At 41.3% G+C, this 16,745-nt stretch overlaps 1 protein-coding gene and 1 long non-coding RNA gene across 6 annotated transcripts in view; one reads left to right on the top strand and one right to left on the bottom strand.

Annotated features, from left to right (window-relative positions):
• Positions 1–3,078: 3,078 nt before the first annotated feature.
• LOC143164129 (uncharacterized) lies at positions 3,079–16,208 on the bottom strand. 4 transcript variants are annotated; one of them, XR_012996027.1, is made up of 5 exons: positions 16,013–16,208; positions 12,132–12,263; positions 10,563–10,760; positions 5,926–5,971; positions 3,079–5,570 (listed from the first exon to the last, which is right to left on the bottom strand). It is a non-coding gene; the product is annotated as an uncharacterized LOC143164129 (long non-coding RNA). The 4 variants fall into 4 exon arrangements; XR_012996025.1 differs by lacking the exon at positions 16,013–16,208 and adding an exon at positions 13,729–14,094 and having other exon boundaries at positions 12,132–12,323; XR_012996026.1 differs by lacking the exon at positions 16,013–16,208 and adding an exon at positions 13,729–14,094.
• The window catches only part of PRMT8 (protein arginine methyltransferase 8), a 73,682-nt gene continuing 72,019 nt past the window's right edge, over positions 15,083–16,745 (top strand). Inside the window, exon 1 of one of the 2 annotated variants that reach the window (XM_076346302.1) lies at positions 15,083–15,319. In XM_076346302.1, coding sequence (XP_076202417.1) covers positions 15,245–15,319 — 75 coding nt within the window. In that variant the 5' untranslated portion in view covers positions 15,083–15,244. The remainder of the gene's footprint in view (positions 15,320–16,745) is intronic. The other variant, XM_076346292.1, reaches the window with a different exon arrangement.

The following is a 16,745-nucleotide window of genomic DNA, read 5'->3' as shown; positions in this document are numbered from 1 at the left end:
TAGCTCAGAGGACTATTACTAATTTCTAACCTAAATTTAATCATGGCAACTTTATACTTTTTTGCTCTTGTGTCAACTTTGTCCTTTAGCTGAGACACTGCTTCCCTGGTCTTCTGTTTATTCCTAGTGTATTGATAGAGTAATTGCTTTCCTCTCAGACTCCCCTTTGGTATACTAAACAAGCTGAACTCTCTCAGTCTCCTTTTGTGCAATAATGATCACTGATCTCTACATGATTTTGCCGTATCCTTGAAGATATCAACCCCCTCTTTCACTCCTGGCTAGTATCTCACATTCACTTCTTATCCTCAGGAGTATCTGTACTGTTATTATACACAATTTCATATTTGGCTCCTGAAAGCATACTAGTATTTGTGTCCGTGATTTTTCAGGCATAACATGCAAGATAACCTGCCTACCGGTCAGTAGTCTCAATGACCTAGCAGTTGTCCTCACCAGGATTCAGAAGTATAATTTTCAAGTTGCTTCTGAATAAAGCAACATTTACCTTTCTACCTATTAGCTGAACATTTAGTCTTCAGTTTAGTTGTATGTGTCTACTTAGAAATATATGGCTTGCTTACAGATCTCTAGGCTCCCAGAATTTATCCTATGCTCCAGTTCTCAGCCAGTGAAGGAACATTTTAAATGATATGAACTCTATTCAAAAAAAGTATTAATGGTTTTATTAACTTGAAAAAATTTCTATCAACATTTCTACATCAGAAATGTAGTTAAAAAAGAAACTACCCTAAGACCATGTGACAGGCCATAATCTTATTCCTGTTCCACTTGCTTGGTCCCACTGAAGCAGCCATAAATGCTAACTTAGACCAGAGTTCTCTCCTGTACAGAGAACCTCCAGCAGGCTCAAGGCCTCTTGGGAAACAATGACATTTAATACCATTTAGTACATGCATACTGGTATCTAGCCTGTGATCAAGGCCTGAGGGAGCTTTCAGGAGCTGTAAACAGTCTGAAGGGCTACAGAAAGTCCCTTAAATTATACAAGTGAACTGAAGAAAAGACAACATGTCCTCAAGCATTCTGAGTTTCCCCAAATACCACAAAACTGGGGACAGTATGAAGGCATGGGGGTATGCTTAGAGATGTCTTCTCTTGCATGGAAATTTGGATGTCTGTTTAAATTTTGGAAAATAAATGTAATATTTACATTCCCTGAAAAAAGGAAGCTGAGATTTATCCATGGAGCTCTTGGTTATGCAGAATATTACAGGTGGAGCAATAAGAATCTAAATAATTAGCAGAAATGTATCAATACAATGAACTTCAGCATTTCAGTATTACTCACAGCAGCAGGAACACTCAGGATACAAATTCTGGGCAGTTTAAAACTCCTCTTTCTTATCACTCCCCAGGTGCTATTCCCACACCTTCCCCTGGTGGTGTTCATATGGTAATTCCTTTCAAGGAGCTGATTTTACCAGAAACCTCACCGTTCTTCATTCTGAAATAAGTCAGTCCTCAGATAGTAGAATAACATATCAAAAGTGAGAAAGCCAGTGTCTCAGTGACCATGTACAGAAACCTACTGGCATATTCAGAATAATATTGGAATCTTTACTGAAATTGCTGGTACAGGTGTTAACGAATCACTACCTCCACCATAAACACAGGATTGAAGCTGTGGGGTTAGTCACATTTTTCTTAGCGCTAAAGGCAAAATTTCTGTACCTTGCCCTTTAGGCCTACCCTCCAACAGCCCCAACGTTGTGCTGGTTCAGCTCTTCTTTCAGCTATACAGTGAATTAGTTTAGTAAATGAAATGGAATAAAAGTAAACCCCCCAAGAGCACAATGCGACACCCCCTGAAAAAAAAAATAAAAAAAGAACAATTGGTTTTGTAATTCTGATCAGTGCCCTGAGCTGGCTCAACCTATGTCCACACAGACAAGTGGGCTAGCAAACAAAAAAGGCAACAATGCACAACTGGCCTTGCTGTTGAGAAGATTGCCTTGTCGAGCTGCATCTTGAGCTTGCCAAATCATTTTATACACTAGTTCATACAAATGCCCATTAGAAGACAATAATTTTTATAACTACCAGTTTCAGCATATTTCTGGTTCTGTGATCTAGGGATTAAACCCCCTGTTCCTCTAATAATCTCGAGTCACTGTTCCACTCTGGCATGCACACTCAAATTGACCCTTATGATGTAAAAGTAGGAGTCTCAATGGAAATAATTGCATGTCTTTCTGCAAAACAGACCTTCCCTACAAAGCCAGTACAGAGCTACCCCAAAAAGTTTGCACATTTTGCAAAAACAAAACAAAAAAAACCCAACTTGCCACTTTCTCCAGAACACAGCGCATGGGATTTTGTTTCACTTTACATCAGGGCAGACTAAAGCATTCATTAATTATTATGCAATAATTGGATCCACATGAATGAGATTGGGTATTTATTGCCTTTGTGAAAGAGTGGATACTGATGCATAAAACTCTATGACGTTACAGAGCAGTGGTTATTTCTATTTCCCCTTTCCTTGCTTACAAGAGCATCAGCTGACTGTCAGTGTTCTGGAGGAGTAGGCTGCTAACTGTCGGTTCTGGCCACGTGAGCTTGGTCCCAGGTGTCCTTGGAGGTGCTCCAGAGTTCGGCATTCCAGAGGGTAGAGTTCTCCCCTTCAGGCTGCAGTGGATGAACAACTTCTGGATTTTTAACCTTATGACTGGTGGACTGCTCTGAGGTGCTATACATTGATCAGTGTAGCGAGTTGCCAGGTGAATGTCCTTGAATAGTTAAGTTCTGTTATTTCTGCCAATTACATGTGTTTTCATAACACCTGCCTAATTGCACTTTAACTAATAAAAGTTACATCCCTAACAACTCCATAGCAGTATATTAAAGGTCAAACTCTGGGCCTCAACACCAATCTAATTATTCTAGTCATGTCAGCTCCATAGGTATTTACCTCTCTGTAAGGAAGTTTGCTTCTGAGCCAAAGTCCCAGTTTCTCATGGGGTTTTGGCCCCACACATTTCTCCCTCTGTCAATGAACATTCTAATGGAGGTGATGTACATGAGAATGGGTGTTACAGACACTCATAAGACAGATTATTTGTTTAAAAAATACTGATTTATTGGGATTTTTTGCATAAGATAATGTTCACATAGGAAATCAAATCTCTCAAACATTGGTCAGCTGGTGTCCAGACAGTGACACTGTAAGTCTCTGTTGCAAGTGTCTTTGCAAAGGCATCTTCAGCTGAATCAGATGAGACTCACTGAACTACTGCTCTGCTGAATTCTTATAATACAGCTGGCACGGTGTCTTATGCGTGTAAACCTAGTCTAGATGTCTTAAGTGTTATGTGCGACCATTTCTGTATCTGCAATAACAGTTCTAATGACTAGCTACAAGTATCTTATCTATGTACAGTTTGGTCAATTCTGCAGCAGCAACTACCTGGGGGCATCTCTGAGACAATACCATACTAACTGTGCCTGTCAGTTGGCTTACGCACAGCAGGAACTGCCTGGGGAAATCTCCAGGACTGTCTGAAATTCCCACTTGGAGAGCTTCTGCAATGGTTTGTCAAATACTTTGTTGTGAAGGCAACTAGGAGTTTGGTCAACCACCTCATATCATGTCAATCCATTGTCTCAAATTAGTTGTCTCAGCCAGCAGAAAGTACCTGTGGAGTTCCTCAGTCACCCAGAGAATTAATGATTGTGCTGAGTATGCACATTGGCACAGCCAAGATACACAGCTACACTGTGACTGTAACTTGTTGCAAATGAATGTATCTGTATATTATATATGTTTATCATATTATTATATGTTAGGGAATTAGAGATTGCTGGAATGACAGTGCTTAGAAAACTGAGAAATCAGGCCAGTTGTAAACTGTAAAACTAATTTTTTTCTAAATTCATTCATCAGCAACACACTTCTTTGTAACAGTCAGTACTTACACTAATCATCATCACTACGTATACAGAACTGTTAGTCTTTAACAACCATATTTTAAATTAGCTGTGAGTATACATGGAACTGATGGCTCAGGGGTCAGGATGACCAGGCTTGAGAGCACAGCGACAAGCCATGTTGGAATATCCTGATTAGTACATTTTACAGTTTTCACAAGCTTCTGCAATGGTCACAACCTATAAGACGAACTTGAATTTCCATCTTATATCACAACTAAAACTTAAAATTCCATAAATCTTGCCACAAGAGCCATTTGTGATTGCTTTCCTTTTAGGGTGTTTTCAGATGTGAGAATTTTTGTGTCTTTCACAACTATGGTTGTGCTGAAGATAAAACAGCTTTTAGATATGGCAGAGTATCTATATATTTAGATATATCAGAGAGGCAAAATAATTTTAAAAATCTAATCTAAAAACATATAAAATACATTCAGCCCTAAGGAGTAACCAAGATGAGGCTACTCTATTTCACAATACTCTCTACTTGACCATGCCTTTGATCTCTTCTGCTCTCTTCCTTTTGCAAACCACCATTTGAGGACTTTTTGCTCTTTGGTACTGCAAATTGTAAGATTGTACTGGATAATGAAGCATGTTTGGTTTGCAGTGTATGGGATGATTAGCATAGTATAAGTTTGCAGTGTATGGGTGTTTACAATTATATTATAAATATCATTGTAATACCTGATGATGTCCCATTACAGTACCTGAAATGATAATCCAGGTGGTCTCTCCCATCCTTGTGTCACATATAAGAAGTGCTTTAAATAATACTTTGCACTTAGGGAGACTTTTGTATTGTCTCTAATCACGTACAACACAAAGCATGTACAGCCATCAACTAATTCTCCACACCCCAAAATGCAGGCTAATATTATAGATTAATATTAACTTAGTAGTTATTAATATTATAGATTGCAAAACTGGAAGATACATAAAATCATCTAGTAAATTGGGGCAGAGACAAGATGAAAATCTAATGCTTCTAACCATGTGTGTATTTCATCCATAGGTGTTAGAAACTTCAATAAGCTTTCCCATTAAAACTGTTCTTCAAGGTTTATACTTCTGTTTGACCATAATTTGCAGGGACTATTATAGGATTCATTGTGGCTTAAGGTTGTTGGGTTTTTTTTTATTTATCCTGACAGCAAAGACACAGAACAGCATATTATTTTTGAGACCGATATGTCTCAAATTCCTCCTGAGCTCATAGTCTTACAGAATGAACATGACCTTTCATATGGCATTTTAAAAATGTGCCTTAAATTTACTTGTAACAAGAATCCTCTGTGGTTTAGATTGCTGTAGATTTCCTTTTTCCACCTCACCAAGCTTGTAGTTCTTTGGAAGCTGGTACACACATGGATTTACTACTTATAAATCACCATTTTTATGTATTTCCAGAATGCACTAGATGCAAGGGAGAGAATGTGCCACTTCCTTACATTTTTTTGTCATTAAGAGATTACATATTTTGTCAAACCTCTTGCAGGTCCCAAGACTGCAGTAAAGATAAGAACATTTTCATTTGGAGTTGTAGTGGTTTACCCACCCTTCTTGTTAAACCCATCCATTCTATTCTTGTTGTTTCCACACTGTAGTAGGTAGTGTTCCTAATGAAAAGGAACAGATCACACAAATTAGCTTAGTCGCAAGAAGAGTTCTAATTCTGCATCACTTTTTTTCTAAATCCTCCATTTTTAATTATGTACTGTTTTGATCTAGCAGCTTCAATTTTGCTTCAGGTTTTTTCCAGCATGCCAGTTCTTAGGTTTATGGACAGGAAGATCCTGTCAGCTACTGAAATAGACCTGAAAACTGGCTCTGGCCCAGCCCTCCTGGAATTTGTTGTATGTTGCATGTAATTCACTTGAGCTCTGGGGCACAAATGTAAAGCAAGAATCAGGGAAATAATGCTTTGCTCTCATCTAGTGGTAAGCTACCAAAGCAGGATCTGAAGGGCAATACCTAGAACAATGGGGTTCCGAGCTTGATGGGCTCCTCTAGGCCGTGTCTGTAAAAAAAAAAAAAAGCTAGTATCAAAAGCTCTTTCCTTAAGGAAGCTTTGCCTTGCCTTTAGTAGTACTAGCTATGTTCTTGCTCCCCTTCCCTTAAAGCAAGCTTTCACTGTCATCCAAACTGTGAACAACTCTGCTGTGCTAACTGACTTCTCTAACTTCAACAAATGATACCCAATACATCTGTATTTCCAGAGGTTTTTTATTATATCAAGCAGGTTTCTGAACACTACAAGCAAAACCATTATGCACTGCTAATGAAATGTTTTTTCCCTGAAAGAAAATACAAGTATACCACATATAAAGTTAAGGTACTTCTCAATTTTGGCTCTTTTGCTTCTACCATCTTCTATTTTATTTAGTTTGAAGAAAGAGAGAAGATGGGCACCATTAACACCTAGGTCGCATAATTATACCTGTATTATGCAGAGTTTAGTATAAGTAAGTTGATTGTCTCTCTGGCAGGGACCACAGATGAACTAGCAGAATCTCTAGATTCTGCCCAAGTCCACAACCACATCAATTGCCAAAGTCCACAACCAGATCAATAACCCAGGAGGGTGAGCTCTGTTTGCAGCCAGAAAAATCATCTTAGGCACCTCAGAGTGCTGACTCTACACTATAACCTGGCCAAAGCCTGATTGTATTTAATTTATTGAGGACCATCATCAGGCAACATTGTAAAGAAGCATGACCTCACTTTTCCTAAGTTCTAGACTGGTTCTGGAAAATAAGCTACGTTGCTCTCAGCTCATGAAATACATGCAGTACTGATCAGACTTTCCTATTTTTCATGTTTTAATGGGAGGCGGCAGCATTTTGGCAATTTTCCTTAATGGAAGAGGAAGGAAAATACCGAACTGGGAAGAAAAAAATGCCAACCCACTATCATAGTGACAGTTGGTTGCTTGTCGACAGTGACAGCTGAACACATGTGCATGTATTTGAAGAAAATTGTTCACAACAGGAAAAAGTGAGACAAATAGCAGCATGACTTACTGTATAAGACAGTTATGGAAGAGAAAGCAAGAAGACAGACGGCTATTTGCCAAACCTGACAGAGCCATCTAAGTGATTTTCGTAGATCTTCCTGTTAAAATGCTTTACCAGAGTGCTCCCAAAGCCGTATGCATATCACTGAAGAAGCCAAATAAATACCCCTGGCATTTTCCAATCTAGCAAGAAATCAATAGTCTATCCCTCAACAAAGGTGAGAGGAAAAAAAGAAAAGAAAAAGAAAAGAAGTTTGAGAACGGGTGAAAAACAGAAAGTGACAGAAACCAAGATGACAGAGTGCCTGCCATTGGGCAAAGAAAGAAAAGAGAGAAGTAATCTCAGTTGTTGCAACTTCATCTGTGGTCTACTTAAACTTCTTTAACCCTATGTGACACAGCAATTTAAAAGTTTAAGGACAGACTGTAGCCTAAGAAGAAAAGAAACAACTAAGATTTGATACTTACAAAGCAACAAAACATCTTGTTTGAATGAATAGGGACATTTTTACTTATCCAGTCTTCACCTCAGACTTGTTAGGCATGATATAATCCAGCAGGAGAGAAAAGCAGGGCAGATGAAACAGAAATGGATCTTTTATTTAAATATAGAAATTCCATCTGAGATTCCAGCAAACAAAATAAGGCAGAAGGTAGAGTTTTTCTCAGAAAGAAAAGTTTCTTAAAAGCTATCACACAAGAGCAGAAAATAACAAGATAGGATAGAGGCTGGTGATTTACATTTCATTTCAGTAAAGATGGGTTCATGATTCTGAGAGTATTACTTCACTTTCTTTCTGATAAACTGTATACCTAGATGCAATATTCTCAACCCATTGATAGCTTATGGAGGATGGCATTATAATGAGGTTTAGCCCTTCAAACAAAATTACACACCTTCTTTCCACTGAGCACCCAAGAATAGAATGCAAGAAACAGTCTTTCACTTCTCTCAGCATATTTTTTCTGTGAAAGCATTGGCTGCACTTATCAAATCACCTTGGTACGAGAGTGTACATATATAATCTTCTCTTTTCAAGGCTTCAGGAGTAATATGGAGGAGAAAGCAAGAAGACAGACAGCTATTTACGAGACCTAACAGAGCCATCTGAGTGATTTTCATAGATCTTCCAGAATCACACAGAATCACAGAATCATTGAGGCTGGAAAAGAGCTCTGGAAATAATCTAGTCCAACCCCCCACTCAAAGGATTGTCAACTAGAGCAAGTTGCTTGGGGCCATTTATAGTCAGGTTTTGAATATGTCTAAGGAAGACGACTCCAAAATGTCTTTGGGCACCCTCACAGTAAAAAAGGTTTTTTTCTTATGTTTTTACATCCCATATTTCAATTTGTGCCCATTTCCTCTTGTCCTTTTGCTGGGTACCACCAAAAGAGCCTGGCTCCATCTTCTTTACCCCCTCTCCCATCAAGCACGCTCAGCCTATCTTCATATGAGAGACCTCTCCAGTTATTTAATAATTTTTGTGGCCCTTCAGTGGACTCACTCCAGTATATCCATGTTTGTCTTACATTATATGGGAAAATATTTTGCATAAGCACCTTAGGCTCCTCATAACTTGAAGATGACTTTGCTATCAAACTTCAGAGGTATTTTGTTGTCTGTTCTGAGTGCATGTGATTTGTAATGGTTCAAAAAGTTAGGTGGGAATTGAACAAGGTTGTATTATCACTTATGCACGTCAGCATCTAACCTACCATGATATTATGCCCATTTATCTCTGCCATTGGAGTAATCTCAATTCTCAATAGCTTGCTTAGCTCCTCTAATCCACAGAGGATTGGAGACCCACTTTGGTGGCCTTTATAAAAGTTGTCAGAATAGGACTTTTTTCCAGCTGACCCAGTTACAACTTTTAAAAAGTTTAGCACTCACAATGAAAAGAAATGGAAAAATGGAAGGAATATTTTGGTTAAATTTAGATTAAGTTTTCAGTTTTTTGACTGCAAAAGAGAGTTTCTGTTGTTAAACAAAATAAAGTCTACAACCTTAGAAAAATATAAAAATTCTGGTGATGAATCTGCGAGGGACAAGGTAGTTCTCTGGTGTTTCATTATCTGTAAGCATAGCTAAGGGTTCAGTTCATGACAAGGTTTCTATAATTTAACACTGAATTATCTGAGCCCTGGACATATATTCTTGGCTTGTGGCAACGGGTATCTCAGATCAGTTTAGCTTCTGATAGACCCTTCCTCACTCAAACCTAGCATCAATGGTTGAAAACTACAGGAGAAGGCTGTAATGAGTTAAAGTTCACAAAGAAGGATAAGAAGATGATGATACATGGGGAAAAAAAGTTAATGACGAAAGCTAAAGGACCAGGAAGGAAGAGCATAAATAAAATAAGATATTTAAATCCACAGTGTCAATTAGAATTCACTTCAGAATCTTCGGAATGAACATGGGTGAATTGCAGGAAATAAGAGAAATATTTGAACTATTGGCATTTTTGAGAGACATAGTGGGGATAGAAGACGCATGAAGAGATTGGAGAGATTGCCAAACATAATATATGTTTTGAGGCAAAGGAAATCACTGTGACTTTCTGACCAATAATATTACCTTCAATAACAGGTAAAGAACTAACATCACTCAAAACCAGTAAATTTCTCAAGACTGCAGAAGAAAAGAAAAAAAAAAAAGAAAAAAATTATGAGAACTAGTTAGCCTTGGCTCATCAGTTATGGCAGTTTTTCACTTAAAGGGCAAAAACCACAGCTGTTATCAATTCATATAGTGCTATTAACTTGAAAGAACAATGCAAAGTGATACTACAAAAGGATTCTGCCCCATGTCTTCCTTTGATCAGCTAATAAAAAAAAATTGGTGGGGGTTTTGGAGCAGGAATAGACTTTTGCTACAGTATTTTCTCATCCAACTAGGAAGTGGATTTATAGCCCAATGGTTGCTCCCTGTCTCTGTGTAAAGCCCTTCCCCACTTTTCTAAACAAACAACAAGGAAGAAAGGCATCTGATGCCCAGCCTTTCTGCTGAAGTCTAAGGTCAAACAGAAGGGGAGAAGTCTTTTCCAGGCTGATTATGCCGTCTTCTTCCTTTCATCAAGATGCAAAGTATTAAGAAAGGTGAAATTTCCTGGTTTAATCTTCCTTATGACCTGTGAATAAGTGACAGGGGAAGAGATGGCCAAAGTTGCAGAAATGGGTGTGGCAAGAGGTTTTGGAAGACCCAGTGGAAGGACTTTGTTTTATATGACAGAACATTCTAGTGTAATAAATGTAACAGTATAACATTGATCCAGGCCATCTGAATATTATCTGTGACAAAAAGTGCTATTCTATTTTACCTTCTCCTGTCTTCAGCCTTTTCATCGCTGCTTTTCTTTGCCTACCATGGCTACCCTGTGCTTCCCCATGCAGAACTTTGCTACACATTTTTTCACCTTCTCTGCCAGTCCTCTTCTGCCAGTCCTCCACCTGACCTCCTTCCTTATTCATATTTTCTCTTCCTCTCCTTATTCATCCTTATATTGCCCATCCATTGTTCAACTGGAGCACTGCTATTGCCTCCTACTTGAAATGATGCCAAATTGTCAATGTTTGAAGTAATTCTTACCTATTTCAGTTGGAATCATCACAGCAGCAACTTCATTCCATCTTCTTCCCCAAAAAATTATTTTGGGGAGAAAGTTTTTATCAGAGGAAAAAGATGTTCTCCTGTTCATGTGTGTCCTTAGCTTTATCTTTAGCAGATCCCGTATTTCACTGATGTTGTCTTCAGGCACAGATGTGCAATTGAAAAAAAAAGGCTTTCCTTAATGTATAAAGCACAAAGAAAGGTTAGGCTTTTTTATGTGGAGGGACACTTCTTTTGCTAATATTGAATCTGAACTTGCCAAGCCACAACTTGCAGCTGTTGCCCTTTTTCATATCATCTGGCTGTACCAAGAGGAGTTTGGCTCATCTTAGTTACAATCCTTAAAGCTAGTCATAAGCCACTACTGGGTGCCCCTTGACCTCGTCTTCACCAAACCCAACAAGCCCAACCCTCCTCGGAGGTTAGTGCCCTAAGAGACCATCATAGTGGTCTTTCACTGAACCATGTCCAACGTATCCACTTCCCTCCTGAACCAGGGGACCCAGCACTGGACACAGAATCAAAGATGCAGTCTCACCAGTGCCAAGTAGAGCGAGAGAAGTATGATACTGGCCACTTTCCATTTAATGTAGATAATTACACAGTTTGCCTTTTATGCAGTGAGAAAGCATGATGAGTCATATTCAACCTAGCTCCACCCCTACCCCATAACCCCCAGATGCTTTCCATCAGGATTGGTATGCAATTTCTCAAGTCTGTACCGATGCACAGGATTACGCCACCTCAAATGCAGACATTTGGATTTCATCCAAGCTAATCACAAAGCTGGCAATAAGTCTGAATCTTCTGAGGGCCAGCACAGTATTATTGCCACACTCAGCAAGTAGCTAAGCAGCCTCAACCACAGCTGCTATTATTGGAAATCTGAAGTAATAAATGCTTCCCTTTCCGTTTTCTCTTCAGCACCGCCCCACTCCATTTGTAATACTTTGTGACCTTCACATGTACTTATGCATGACATATTTAAATTCAGAAGGTGCTTTTGACATCTCCTGGCTTTGTTACAAACGCACTTTTACTGCCATGGCATTTTCTTCATTACAGTACTCTTTTTCTTGAGCTATAACAAAACAGGGGATCAGAAATATGTTCCCAATCTCAGTTCCAATTGCCAACTATCACCCTTACGTAACCACAGATGTCAGCAGGATTTGTATTCACATGTCTGAGGGCAGAATTTGTCCCCTAAACAGTATGAAAGCTCATATTCCTCAAGTTCAGTGTTCCTGTGAATTTCACTATCAACAGGAACTTGCACTGAGGCCCATATTCAAACTGAAGGACTCGCCAAGTATCTGTGTGCACACAGACATCTGTATGTGTAAACACGCTGCTTTCAGCCTCTTAACTGATATTGCGAATTGATTCTTGAAAGGAGTAACTTCTACCCATGACTGATTAAAAAAAGTCCTGAAGGACAAATAATTTTCCCTTTGGAATAAAACAGATTAGAGCAAATGGTGTGTGTTTTCAAAGCAGTTTCCTCAATCACATATAGAACATAAAAGGAGGAGTGAGGACACCAACCATCTGGCAGATTTCCAAAGGAGTTCAGGACCAAAACATTCATCCTTATGCTGGAAACCGTAAGACTGGAAGGTTTTCCTAGTATCCGTAAAGCATCAGCACCACGTTAAAGGATGAGCAGTCAGGTATCATCTGTGTTGACAAAGAGGTGGAGGAGGATAAGAATAGGTGCCAGGGCAAGTCATGCAGTATCTGAAGCAGAGGAAGGAAGGATATATTAAATCTCTGCCTGCCAGTTTTGCCAGTTGCTGAGTGCTTTTGAAAATCTGATGCCTCATTTAGCTGACTAAAGAGTGATTGAGCTGTACCAGAAATACAGACCCAGCTGTCAGAGAAAACTGGAAAATATGTCCTGGAGTAGTTTTGAAAAATCTAATTCTTTTTCTCTATATAGAACACTGGTTTATTTTAAAAGATTTAATTGGGCTAAGTTTAGCTGTGTGTATCACCTGAAAATAGAGAAGACACACTAAAACTATGTAGGTAAATGCACACTGACTAAAACTTCATGCCCTCACTAACCACCAGATATTCATGACATAGCAGAGAAAAACATTGTGACAAAGATTGCAGAGACATTAAATTTTTATTTGCAGATTTTTTTTTTCCTTATCTCTCCACCTAGAAATCGAAGTACTTAATGAGAAAGTAGCCCAAGACTGTGAGGGTAGCTTTGGAATACTCTAAAATAGCTTCTATCGGCAATGGCTATAAGGGTTTTCATGTTTGAAGGGTTTTAAGACCTTCAAGAGCTCTATGAATGTCCCAGAGAAAAGGGGGAATGGCCTGCTTCCACTTCTGTCATCATTTAAGCCTCACGCCTAGAAGGTGTGAAATAAAATTCTACTTTATAAACAAAGGGGGTGTGGATGATTATTGAAAAAATTAGCAGTAGTGTGGAGCTAATGAAAGAACTTGAGGTGTTAGAATAAATGTGAGCTGAAAGGAGTAGCATGAAATCAGAGGCTCGTGAAAAACTGAATGATCAAACGGCTCTGCAAAGTATCTCACAGAGGTCCAGTCTCAAGCTGTATGGCATGTGTGTCTATAACATACTCTCAAATTCTGAAACCTTTTCATATGGTACCATTGTACCCTACATGGCACACTCTCATTGTCACTTGACATTTCAGCATACCACACACCTTCTGCTTCCCTGGGTTGCTTACTTCTACGTGATTTATTACAAATCCCTGAAATCTATTGCATACCTACTGATCTGTGTCTGAACAAGAATTTGTGAGGGTCATTCAAGTATAAGGGAGAAATTTGCTTATTTAATTTTCTTGGCCCCACCTCCTCATCCCCAAGGGGTAGGAGAATAATTTTGCTCTCTGCTCTTTAATTCACATTCTCTATCTCCATTCCCCCACCCCCAGGAATATTTCAGCCTTCTGTGTACCCAGGGACCTCCTGTTGTTTTGGCAGTACTTCATGGTATGTCAGTATTCCAGAGGTCAGCTGAGGATAAACTCTTAATTAAAAGACATTAAAATAGGCTAAAATTCAAAACCCCAGATCTATCATAATCTGTTACTGTTGTAGCATCTGAGTTGGCTATGTGCTTAAAATATGCATCAAAAGTAATCTTTCAAACCTCTTCTTCAGGTCTCCATTGGCACCCCCAGAGGAAATTATTTCAAACTGTTCAGAGAGCAGCAATCCTGTTCTGGTCCTTGAAATCCTTCGAGCAACACACACCCACACACCAGCATTATTTTCTCACCTCCTCCGTATAAAAACAAAACCAAAACGTGAGAACAGTGGGCTGGAGATGGAGCTGCGGAAAGTGAAGTTGGAAGGATTAATTATGTAATACGCCCCCTCTCCCGCCCTTACCCACAGCAACACGAGTGAGGTAAACCTAATCCTCCCAGCTGACAACTCAGAACTATAAAGTTCCCGGAGGAGTGAAAGCAAGATAAACGTGTGGGGAAGGTGGCAATGCACTCCCACAGAGGAAGATGTTATTGGGAAAAGGCTAAAAAGAAGTTCAAAACACCTTTAGCCCCTTCCCTCCCTAGCAAGACCTCTCCCTCCGCCCCCCCCCCCCTCCTTTTCAGCAGGAGCTGCATCCGGATCGGGACTATATTTCTACAGTTCACGGGTATCTGACGGAGTGTGGATCTTGCTGAAAAACTTCATCTAAAACAGAAGCTGGGAGCACACACGCGGGAAGATATATTAAGAAAGCAGGTTTGCTACTTAACTTGGAGGAAAGAAGCTGGAGCAGGCTTCTTCGGTTGCCCTCTAAGAGCCTTGCCGAGAGTCCTTGCAAAGAAGTGTTGCTGATTCAAAAGAAGAGGAGGGATGGGGAAGAAAAAAAATTGTGCATGTCTGTATGAGAGGGAGACGTGTGTGTGCATACGTGTGAATGCGTGCTTGTGTGTGAGAGGGTGTAGGCGACGGGTGGGGGGAGCTCGATATAATGGTTTTTTCTACGAAAGACACGTGAATGCAATTCCCAGAGAAGGGCACCAAGCTCTGCCCGAGAGCAGAAGGGGTAGGGGGAGAGGGGAGGGGGGAGGAGGAGGGATTGCTGTTTCAGAAGACATTCCTAGAAAGAGGGAGGCAAATTCTGTGACCATCTTTAAAGGAAGTTTCCTGGGACCTAGAGAGAAAGAAAGAAGCCCAAAGAAAGAAAATAAAGGGCTATGATTTCCTTGTCCTGTTGTTTTGTCTCTGGCTCCCTCTGCCTCTGGAAGAGTAGCCACAGGACACAAAGATGCCCAGCTGGTCATTGCACGCCCAAGTTCAGTTTAGCTGGTGCTTCTCTCCTGTTTAGCCCGACTGCTTTCTCTGAAGGGGAGGACTCACAGCCCAACAGCCTTTTAGTTTAACCTGAAGAGTGTGTGCCGCCTCTCTCTGCCCATCCCAAGAGCTCGCTGGAGGTGGTGGAGAGGGGAGAAAGAGGAGGACTTGAAAGTGCCCGAGGAGCTCCCGATGCTAAGAGGAGACAAACATTCCCGTGGACGACGCAGAAAGGACAAAGCTGTCTGATTTATTGCTGTTTTCCATATTTTTTTCCTCCCTATCCTTTGGCGCACACCAGTGTTTGGAGATCCTTGAAAACACAAAACAACCCCGAAGCCCCAACCCCTTGGCTAGCTCTTATGGGAATGAAACACTCCTCCCGCTGCCTGCTCCTGAGGAGGAAAATGGCGGAGAACGCTGCCGACAGCACCGAGGTAAGGATGCGAGGCAGTGCCGGCGCCCGAGCTCCCCCAGCCCCGAGCATAGATCCCTTAGCAGAAGCAGCAGTAAGTGCAGATGAACTTTCCTGGCTCCTTCGGCTAGCCCCTGCCTCCGTTGCTGCTATGATTTCCTGTATGCGCCCCCCCCGTTCCCCTTAGGCAGAGAACTTTGCACCCCGCTGAACCCTCCTGTCGCTCGGGCTGCTTCCCGGAAGCCGCCGCTTTACGGCTGGTTCCCCGAGAAGTTGGGTTGGGCCGGGCGGAGGTGAGGCTCCGTGCAGGGTACGGGGGACTGGGTGGAGAGGAGGGTGTCTGCGGCAGTAAGGGAGGGGGACGGTTATTTTGTCTTTGAGGAGGCTGAAAGGGACAAAGACAGTCTCTTGCGACAGCACCTTGGCCAGCTCTGAGTGCTTTTCGCCTGGCAGAACGCCGTGGAGCCTTTGCTAGGATTGTTTGGGAGACTTCAGGAGTGCCCGTGTCTCTGCAGCGTTCTGGATATTACCAAGTGGAGCTGCCCGAGGCGGGGGCGGAGGGCAGGAGGAGCATTCCCCCTTGCGCCCGGCTGGCCAGAGCAGTGCCGAGAATAGCTTTGCATTGCCTTCGGGCCGAGAGGGTACCCTGCGAGCCCTCGAGTTTTGTGCAAGAAATCCGCCCCCCCCCCTCGCTCCCCCCCTCCCCGCCAATTACCTTCGGATTCCTCAGCCTTTCCCATCTCGGCAACACTGGGGTTGAGCAGCCCTTTTTTACTTGTCTAGGGCTCTCTTGACCTCACTGAGACGTCTCAAAGGATACAGCAGTGTGCGAAGTCTCAGATCTGGAAAAGCAGAAGGATGCAGGATGCAGTCCCAGCTTCTCTGGGAGCATGTGAGGAGGAGACAGGCGAAAGTGCGAGTGTGTGCCAAACTCCCTGTTTCTATTAATAGACTGTGCCTAGCACTCTGACTGAACACTTAACACATGGTTAAGCGATATGCAGCACAGCCATGTACAGACCCCCAAGGACACTGCACCCCAAACAATTTCAACGGCTTTGCCCTTCCATGCACGGGCGACACTGATCCTCCTCCCCAGTTGCCCTGCAGAGGTAATAAAGAACAAAAGCACCACTTCAGTGTGAGGAGCACATGACTATTGCTTCCTTTATTCTTTCAATGCCTCTGCCAAATGTCTCCTCCTTTCAGATAGTTCTCCCAGTAGGTGTCCTACTCCCTCATGAATCCCACATTTCTCTTCCTAATAGTGCTCTCTCTGCTTGACCTTCATAAATATGCCTCCTTTGCCATGCCAGGTGAAGAGCAGAATTTACTTAAATGAATGTGATGTAAGCACTAAATCAAAGAACATGCCTGCTACTGCCTTACAACCCCATAGAGTACTGTGCAGAAGAGGCATCTATAAATAGAAGTCTGGCTGCACATCT

The sequence above is a fragment of the Aptenodytes patagonicus genome, chromosome 1 (assembly GCF_965638725.1).
Source record: "Aptenodytes patagonicus chromosome 1, bAptPat1.pri.cur, whole genome shotgun sequence".
In the NCBI taxonomy this organism is placed as follows: domain Eukaryota; kingdom Metazoa; phylum Chordata; class Aves; order Sphenisciformes; family Spheniscidae; genus Aptenodytes; species Aptenodytes patagonicus.
The sequence above is the reverse complement of the archived record's forward strand: the minus strand, read 5'-3'. Positions and strand labels throughout refer to the sequence as shown.